General features: G+C 28.7%; 1 protein-coding gene across 1 annotated transcript; it reads right to left on the bottom strand.

Annotated features, from left to right (window-relative positions):
- Positions 1-1,176: 1,176 nt before the first annotated feature.
- Positions 1,177-4,725, bottom strand: LOC127075589 (embryonic abundant protein USP92). The gene is made up of 3 exons (XM_051017042.1): positions 4,617-4,725; positions 4,069-4,174; positions 1,177-2,701 (listed from the first exon to the last, which is right to left on the bottom strand). The coding sequence occupies exons 1-3, from the start codon at positions 4,653-4,655 to the stop codon at positions 1,425-1,427; spliced, it is 1,422 nt and encodes a 473-aa protein (XP_050872999.1). The 5' UTR covers positions 4,656-4,725; the 3' UTR covers positions 1,177-1,424.
- Positions 4,726-10,312: the final 5,587 nt, after the last annotated feature.

Genomic DNA, 10,312 nt, shown 5'->3' with positions numbered 1-10,312 from the left:
CTTATCTCAACAAAAACAACAACATAAAATATTCAATCTCAATCACAACAATAATAACAACAAAAAAAATTCAACCTCAACAACAACAATATTAAACCTTTTACATATCTAAAAAACAAGATAAAACATTCAATCCCAATCTCAAAATAACAACATAAAAACTTCAATCTTCATCTCAAAACTACAACAACATTAAACCTTTAGCTTTTACGATCTCAACAAAAACAACATTGAACATATTTCAACAACAACAACAACATTACTATTAGATGCATGGTGGAGATATTTTAGGTAACGAAAATATGATGAAGAAGTCAAAGAAAAGAGATTCATTTGAGTTTCTTCTTTCCATTTTGTGATTATATTTCAAGTTTTCTTCGATTTTCCTTCCTCATTTCTTATCTTTGTACGAGTTGGAGAATATGTGACGGAGGTCTAAACCTCGTATGTGGAAAAAAAAGGCGTTCTTAAGTTTGGTTAAGCGAAGGAATAATATTTTTTATTTCAGTTTAGGGCTTTGTTTGTTAATAGAGATAGTGTTTAGAGGATATGATGAATTTCTCTAGGGCTCAATGGTATTCGTTAAGGGAAAATGAATAAACACGTTATAGCTTTACTTTGAAGAAGAAAAAAATAACAGCTTTTCCCCTCGGTTGGAACCTTCAAACCGAGGGAAATCCTATTTATTTTAATTTAAAATAAAATGAAATAAAAGTTAGACGTCATTTTATTTAATTGATCCACTATTTATCTTGGTTGAACCTCCCAACTAAAGGGAAATCTTATTTATTTTAAATTTAAAAATAATTTTAAAAAAACAAGGTGTCAGTTTTTTATTAATAAAAAAAAGATATTTTTTCCATTAATAATAAAACAATGAATGCTACCTTTTCTCTTGGTTGATAATTTCAATAGAGGAAAATTTGATTTCTATTTTTATTTTTAAAAAAAGAAATGCACTACTTTAATAAGAAATAAGACACAAATTTGTTGGCATTGTGAGTCAAACCCACGACCACCGCAACATTTCCCCTCGGTTGGTAGCTCCAATCAAGTGGAATCTTTTTTATTTTCAATAAAAAAATAATTCAAAGGAAGGCATCAAATTTTATAAGCTTCACTCGGTCTTTTGTACAAACGTGGTGAAAACTTTATCACTAGGAGAGATTTTTATAATTATACTACAAGATAATTGAAATCCATATAAAGATAAGATGTTACATAAAATACATTAGGGATTGACCGTTGACTGATACATCGCACATACACAAACCCATAGTTCTAACTAATTTAGAACTAATTTTATTTAGAATACATGGATGACACTGAATATACATAATATATGATTTTTCACATCATATTTATTTTCATATATCACTTTAGAACAAGTCCAAACATGAGATTTCAATCAAAGTGCAAATATGCTAGATGACACAAGGATGACCACGAGACTGGCTAACATTAGGTACCCAAGCAACAGCCTTGTTGCCAATAAAATGGCAAACAGATACATTTCCTGGCTTAACATTGAGAACTTCATTTAACACTTTAGGATTCATACCTCTAGTGTCATGGTGGCAAATTGTCAGTGCTTTTGATATAGTTCCATCAGAGGCCATCATTGGGACCATGTAAGTTGTTGTGGCATTAACTACATGACAATAAAATACAACTTCTTCAAAGTTCAATCTATGACACATCACTGCTTTGTCTCCAATTTTATTTACTTCCTGAACTACATATTTGTCTTGACTTTGAGAAAAGGAACTTGACATCACTTTGATATTCTTTCCAAGCTTTGAAATGGCGAAATCCATCATTGATTCTAGTGATAGGGCGCAATGTTTGTGTTCTCCTATTGCTGATGGAGTTCCACAGTAGTTGTTAAGAACGTGAGCTTCTTTTTCATCTGATGTCTGGGTTTCAAAAGGTTGATTTGATTTTTCAGTTTCTTTTTTACCCTGTTCACTTAATCCAAAAGGTTGATTTTCTTCCAATAGGTTGTTTTCAGTTTCAATTTCAGTTTCTTTTTCAGTTTCTTTTTTATGCCACCACGCAGTCGTTCCAAATGGTTGATTTGTTCTAGTAGTTTCTATTTTGGTTACTTTGTCACTCCTAATGGTTGGTCTATCCGTTTCTTTTTTATTCCACCACACAAACGTTCCAAAAGGTTGATTTATTGTAGTAGTTTCTATTTTGGTTGTTTTGTCGCTTCTAATGGTTGGTCTTTCAATTTCTTTTTTATACCACCACACAAACGTTCCAAAAGGTTGATTTGCTCTAGTAGTTTCTATTTTGGTTAATTTGTCACTCCTAATGGTTGGTCTATCAAATTCTTTTTCATTCCACCACACAAATGTTCCAAAAGGTTGATTTGTTGCAGTAGTTTCTATTTTGGTTGCTTTGTCGCTCCTAGTGGTTAGGCTTCCAGTTTGTTTTTTATACCACCACACAAACGTTCCAAAAGGTTGATTTGTTCTAGTAGTTTCTTTTTCAGGTGTTTGTCCAAGTCCTTTGAGAGTCTTAAAAGTATGGCTTGCTCTTTTGACGGGTGCATGTGTTGTTGATTTTGATGATTGAATATCCGAATGTTTTTGGATACCTAAGTTCATTGTTTTTCCAGGATATAGGTCATGTTCAAAAAAGATAGTCCAGTATTGCTTCTCTTCTTGACTTTTGATAGGAATACTTGTTCCTTTATCTACAATATCGAATATTAAACTAAATACATAATCATGAATAGTCTCTTTAGACATTAATATGAATCAAATAAAATAAAATGATATATAAAAATGCATGTTGATGTAAAATATATAATTAACGAAAGATATAAATATGTAAATGATTCCTGCAAATATTAAGAATTTTTATTTGTAAAAATAATTATTTTATTTTTATTCATTGTAAATATACACCTTTTTTACTTTTCTTCCTTTTTGTTTTGTTTTAGTCATTGAAATTTTTATTTGTATAGAAATTAATATATGTAATAGGTAAAATATTTGATTTTAATCTTTTAAAATAAGTACTAAAATAAATATTATAAATACTAAATTTAATATGAGTTTAGGACTAAAACAAAAATAATAAAGACTAAAAACAAAAATTTATATATTTATAATGACTTAAATACATATTACATGAACTACCAAAATGTGATGCATTTTGTGAAGAAATCTTATAATCTCATCAATTTAATCTCGAGTTTTAATTTTAAGAGTTAGAAATAGACCTTACAAATAATTAAAATCATATTTATAGTTTAATGAAATATTCCACTTACGCAACTTTAAACAAGATTTCACCCTAAAAGATTATTGTTTTTTAAGGCAGATATAATGCACTGTTGATCCATAATAAAAGAAATTGTATATTCAAGATTAGTTTTCCCTTTTCACTTAATTTTTGTATTTGACCATGACTATTTATTCAAGTATTTTAAAAGTAATTATGTTGAACTAAATTAAATTTATTAGCTTTTATTTATATTTTGAACCATCAATTATCATTTATTAATATTTGAGATCAAAGTAGCACACACTTAAAAGTTATATTTAATTTATCAATAATGTTAAAAAAAAATATAAAAATAAGCATTTATTATTGGTGTAAAAAATGGTGTTTTAGATATTTCTTATTTAATTTGAAATAATGTAAAAATTATTAAATTTATATTAAATTTAAATAATGTTATAAATAAAATAATATAAAATAATATATATATATATATATATATATATATATATATATATATATATATATATATATATATATATATATATATATATATATATATATATATATATATATATATATATATATATATATATATATATATATATATATATATATATATATACTGTAAGAAAAGAGTCGTACACGGAAAGAGGTAATATTAGATAATATTAACTTAAATATATCCCTTAAAACACATCTTAAAGACCCCATAATAGAAATACATAATATTAAAATTCATAAAAATATCTTTTCGAAACAACATTTTGACTTTAAATTTCTAAATAGAAGAGTACACAAAAATTAACAAGATCTTATTTATATTTTACTAACCAGTCAATAAGAGATCCAAAAGTGTCTTTGGTATAGGAGTGTTTGGCCAAACAGATTTCCAATATTCTTCTCCTGATTTAGATGCATGAATTCCTAGAAGAGTCAACTGCAAATATATTTAAGTTAGAATATCATTATCATAAAATACAAAAGAATATTAAAAAAATTAAATAAGTTTAAAAAAATTAAATAAGTGATCTTTTAAAATAAATAAAAGAACTCAACATCAATTCATTTTAAAGTGTAAAAAAAGTAATATTAATTATATTTATAATAAGAAACATTGAGTTGTTTTTCCATTAAATTGTAGTCCCCTCTACCGGACTGTTCTAGAGAGTAATAAAAACAATTAATAAATAAATCGATAGTTTTGTTTATAATCAAATTTATTGTATAAAGGATTTTATGGTTATTTCAATAAACAAAAATCTTAAAATTTATTCCAAATTCTATATTGAAAGAATACTAATTTTCAAATCACATCAAATATTGATAGAAAATTGAGACAACTAATTATAAGCGATCTAGTATAACAGAAAATAACTTACGAAAAAGAGAGCTAAAACAGATAGATTTTTAAACTCCATTAAGCTGTGCAAGGATACAAACTTAGTGAGTGTGTGAGAATGAACGACATGCTACTGTAATATATATATAATAAAAATTTAATGAATATGTTGTTGTTTTGGAGTCCAATTGATAAGACAATTTATTAAATTCACAATAAATTGGTGACCACTAGGTTTTCTTTGATACTTTGTGGATAAGTTACTAGCTATGGTAAAATTACAAAACATATATTGGTGACCACTAGGTTCTCTTTGAATTACTAAATTGGAGGATAATATTATTTTTTAGAATTATATGTTTGACATACTTATCTGACTACAAGTAATTAACATTTTTTTTTGTGTGCTAGATGGAGTATTAATAATCACTACAAACTAATTTAAATTTCTACAAAAATATATATTTTTGTTTCTATTTATATGTCACATTTATAGAAAAAATTTATTCTTATTTATAATTCGTTTTAAGGTTTAACCAAATGAAATATTTAATAAATAATGTATTGTAGAGAGATTTGTCAATTATATCATTAATTATTTAAATTAAATCAAATAAAAATATTGTAGGTAAAAAGATAAATGTTGATACTAAAAGTAACATAATATATTGATTATTATATTGATATATTTAAGAAGTAAAAAAATACATGTATTATAAAAAAATATAATGTTAACTTGTATATTAAGGACATAATTTAATAAACAAATTGAAAATTTTGTTTTAAAATTTGTGCATTGATATTAAGGACATATTAAGGGTATAATTAATTTTTTTATTATTTATTTAACATAAATTTTTATTTATAAATGTCTTAACAAGTGCCTTCTGAACAAATGTTAACATTATTTATAAAAAAATAAAGATATTTTATATACATTATCACTTCATACAACAATTTATTACTTAATTAAATAAATTTTGTTAAAAATAAACATATATGTTATTTATATTTAATAAATCCAAAACGTAGAGAAAAAACATTATTTTGTCTAATTGCTTAGTTGTCATTATATTATTTTGCATGAATATTTGATTTTTTTAAGGTAGATAAAAAAAAACTTGTCCCATTTTTCAATATTGTTACAATCCATCTAAAATAGGGTAAGGCAACCATCTTAAATAGGTGGGTTATCTTAAATAGGTGGGTTGAAACTCCCACCCTACCTCTCCAAAGTTAATAAGATGACTTTCAAATAACAAAGTAAAAAAAAAATATATAATTTATTATTTAATTCATTAATCTTAATATTTTTAATATAATTATAATTATTATTTTACAGATTAATTCTAATAATGTTCTATAAAAATTATATTTGTATTCAACTCGTTAATCTCGATATATTTTTTAATAGTTTCTCTTGTGATTTTATTTGGTCTTTCTTTATTTCTAAGTGTTTGGTTATCCGAGCCAAACCTTTTTTATTAGACTACTTTTGATTGGTTTTACATTGTTATTAACCCATTTTAGAGGAAGAATGTATTTCACATCAAGATTACAAAGAAATGAAACTTGATTGATTCTTTCAATCTCTTCTCTCTCTGTTTCTTCCTCGAGCATCCTTTGGTAGGCTCAGTCTCTTCCCGCTCCTTTCCACTTGTGTGTGATTCCTGGTTTAGGTGTTTTATGCGTCTCATTTGCTCCTTTTGGTGACTGTGTTGTTTCTTATTTATCTCCCCCATTTTTCTACTTCTCCGTTCTCACGTGTGCGTCTCTCTGTTGTTTGGATCCCTTTTTGCTTTGCTTGTTCCCCCTGGCGTGTGTTCTTGGTGTTTCTTGTTTTTTGATTCATGTCTGGATCGGTTTTTCTGGTGGTGTTTTGCTGCTTCTATTGTGTGTGATTTGATTTGGCTTCCATGGAACATATCGGAACAAGCACATATCCTTTTTGACAATTGGTCTCTATGAAAAACAATGGTCAAAATCATATTATTTCCCATAACCTAATCACTGCTAGACAAGAAAATGAAATCCAATTCAACAAAATCAACCTCAATCCCACTACTATGCATCATCCCAACAAGGGTAAAAGAAAATCTAACAAGCAATCTGATTCTCCAACCCTTGGTTTCCTCCTCTATGAAGAAGAAGAAATCCAATAAAGTTTGGAGCCTTCTATTAGTAGTATTGGAAAAATTGTCACAAAAAATCCTATTTATAAAAGATCTCTATAAACAACCCTAGTTGGTATCTGGTGCAACCCTAAGAATCTCCTAGTCCAAGAGGTTGAATATGACATCTTTAAGTTTGCTATGGACAAAACTGAAGATCACAAACGGATTCTTAAAGGTAATCCTTGATTTTTCATAAACTCTTGGATTATCATGCAAGAGTGGTATGGGAAAAATGCTATCAACAAATTGGACTTCTCAAGGGCCATATATGGGTTCAAATTTGGGGGCTCCCTACAAATGCTAAAATTATCCAGATGGGAATGAAACTTGGGGGAAATATTGGAGAAGCAATGGAGGCTGGGATCAATGATATGCCTGACAAAATCACGGTTGTCAAGGCTAGAATCTTAATGAACATTTAGAATTCTATTTGTCTAGGAATGCATATCTGCTGCAAGAACAATGGAATAACTTTGATAGATTTTAGGTATGCAAGGTTGCCTCTCTTTTTCTTCTATTGCGGAATCATGGGGCATGTGGGGATTTCTACAAAAAAAAACATTGCACATGTGCATGGGATAACAAAGGTTAACCCAATTGGCCCTTGGATCAAATATACCCAACCAGGAAGAAAACAAGTGTCTATAGAAGAAAGAAAGTTCAGCAGAATTCCTACAAATAAACCCAATATGAGTATGTATAGTCCTACCCCGAACTCCATGGTAGAGCAACTAGAAGTGTCGCGGCGGGATTTTTGAATGCAGGATATTGGGTTATCTTGACTCAATTGAATCACTAAAGCAAGAGTCGCCACCGAACTTTATTGTATCCAAAGACGTGGAAAGGAAAAATATCGATAAAACCCTAAGAAAGAGATCTAGGTAAGCAAGTCGGTTATGCGAAGGGAAGGTGTTAGGCACCCTTCACATCCTTGGTACTCTAAGGGAACCATTGATCATATATGTTGTTTGCCTTATTATGGGTATTAGAAATGGTGATGGAGTTTTAAGATAAAAAAAGGAAAGGGAGATGTTGTATTTTTTATTATTCTTGCAAAGATTTGTGTGAACATCTCATGCCTACGTACCCCCCAAGTGCAATGAAGGATCAAAGCTTCGTAGTTCACCTAAAAGGTTATTCTGTTTGTTTGTTGATTTTACTTGAGAAAGTGATAATAGGCCTTATCACTTAATAGAATGTCCATTATACATCATTTTGTTCTTGATTTCTCTTTTATGGTCCACCCTTGTGGCCAATTAATTGCGAGGCTAAAAGACACTTGGCTTACAACATTGGTTGGGTGCTTGGTATATGGACCAAGTAAGTGCGAGGGTTAAAAGTAAAGGTAAAGTTTGTGTTTTTTAATATTTGATTAGGTTAAAACCTTTATTAGGTGTTTTAAAAATTATTTTGACATGCAAAGAGGGTGGTTTCATAAGTTATGGACAAAGGACGGTGAAAAGGTTTTCATGTAAGAAATTAACTTTAGTTTGAATGGTTGATTTTAGTTTAAGGAATTTAAGGCATACAACCTCTAACCTATCCCTAATACAAATTCCAATACCCTTATCTAAATATAGTATCCTTATTACATCACTTTTAGAAGCAAGAAAAATAAACTAATCCTAAGGTGATATTTCCCTTCCACACATGGAATCTCAAAAATAAAAGGAAATGTGAAAACATCTAATCAAATGAAGAGATAAGACATCTCTTGGTCTCTTGATGGTATCATTTGATTTGGAATAACTCTTCCTCTTTGAAATTTTCTTTTTCACCATGTTTGGAGGAATTACTCTTGAATGTAACAAGAAGAGAAACAATGCTAATGCAAGGACTTAACAAATTTTAAACTATAACATAGAATCAAAATTGTTAGTAACTTCAAAAGATGAAATAGAGAAGTGTGAGTCTATAATGACATATATTTTTTTGGTTATTTTTCTCATGTAAGGAAGAGCACATTTGAACATGATTATTGAGGCATATCACAAATGGAATGGAAACTAAACATGCTTTCTAAACAAAATGAAATAAAAATGGAAAAAGATCAAAATGCAAAAACACTTAACATATGAAATGACAAATAGTGAGATCAGAATCAAATGCAATTGAGACACATCATTAATCATGCAATTTGACCAAATAGGAATCAAAACAAGGCATGCTAATAAGGTATAAACCCTAATCTACAACATGCTTGAACATTGTACCAAAACTGCAAGATGTAAACACGATATCAAAAACAATATGGAAGATAAAATGAGAGAAAATGATATGGCAAACCAATAATGTTCATGGATTGTATTCATGATGAGTATCAAATAAGTTATGGTGCTAATCATACAATATGTCACTTAAACATGCCAAAACTAGGTCAAATCAAACACAAAAGCAAATGAAAATGAAAAGGACCTAAAAATGCAAAGTGGACAGAAGTAAACATGTTCCAAAATGTCATACAAACATCAATATGGAATCATAAATCAAGCATCAATATTGGAGGTCCATTCTAAAGTAAAAAATAAACATAAACACCAAAATCAAAGCACAAATGAAAACTAAGTGAAAAAATGGGTCAAATTAGGCAACTTCTAACATAGAAAAGTGTAAAAATATCATATTGAAACCAAAGATGCAATCATTTCACATTGATTATGCACCAAGAACAAGTTATAATTTGGATCAAGCAAAAATGGGCAGAAGGAAAACCCTAATTTGAACCTTAAGAAATAAGCTTCAAATGAAAATTCGTTCAACATAAAAAATTCCACAAGTCACCTAAGGAGACCAAAAATGTAATCATATACCATTTATGAGACAATTTAGTATGCTTAGGGTTTTCAAACCTCGGAAATAAATGGATAATAAACCCTAAAATCAAACTAAATAAAAATTGCTTCAAAACAGAAAGCTTAAAGAATAAAAAATGTCACTTATCTCATAAGGATCATTCACCGAAATTTTGAGATTTTTATCATGTGATCTAAAATTACTATGATTTAAATATATTAAAAATAATACATGAAAAGAGAAAAATGATTTTTTATTTTCTAATGGTCATAAAAATAAACAAAACTCGTATTATGGAAGAGAAAATTATTCCAAACAACTTTCATGTTGGACATTTTTCCAAATTCCAAAAGGTTTGGGAAATATTAAGTAATCAAAATAATTAAAATTAAATAGAAAAATTAAATAAATGTAATCCAGTGAAAAATAGGGGAGCGAGGACTATGGTGAGTAAGAGCGTAAATCTGTCTCTTTTCCTCATTAATGAGGTGGCTTAGTGTGATCCACTGGATCCAATGAAGGTACACCGTAACGTGTGTTTCATAACGCATGAGAGCAAAAACAAATTCAAATTATGGAGGGACCACACGTCACACTCCCATTGGTCCAATTTGAATTTTTGGAGGGAGGGGCATGTGGTCGCATGAGAAGATGACCGGACCACCATGGGCGGTGGCCGGTTTCTGGAAAAATGTAAAAAGCTTGAAAATGCAAAACTCAAAAGAGCAAAGTTGCTCAGAATTTCATGGAGAGCAAGATGGTAGGATCA

The sequence above is a fragment of the Lathyrus oleraceus genome, chromosome 4, assembly GCF_024323335.1.
Source record: "Lathyrus oleraceus cultivar Zhongwan6 chromosome 4, CAAS_Psat_ZW6_1.0, whole genome shotgun sequence".
Taxonomy (NCBI): domain Eukaryota; kingdom Viridiplantae; phylum Streptophyta; class Magnoliopsida; order Fabales; family Fabaceae; genus Lathyrus; species Lathyrus oleraceus.
This window is presented reverse-complemented; position numbering and strand designations above follow the sequence as displayed.

What these genes read in the sequence shown, in the direction of transcription:
- LOC127075589 (XM_051017042.1), bottom strand. Translation starts at nt 4,655, where the DNA reads ATGGAGTTTAAAAATCTATCTGTTTTAGCTCTCTTTTTC. An exon ending in CTGTTTTAGCTCTCTTTTTC is followed by an intron (nt 4,175 to 4,616) that starts GTAAGTTATTTT and finishes ATATATTTGCAG; the next exon opens with TTGACTCTTCTAGGAATTCA. An exon ending in TTTGGATCTCTTATTGACTG is followed by an intron (nt 2,702 to 4,068) that starts GTTAGTAAAATA and finishes TCGATATTGTAG; the next exon opens with ATAAAGGAACAAGTATTCCT.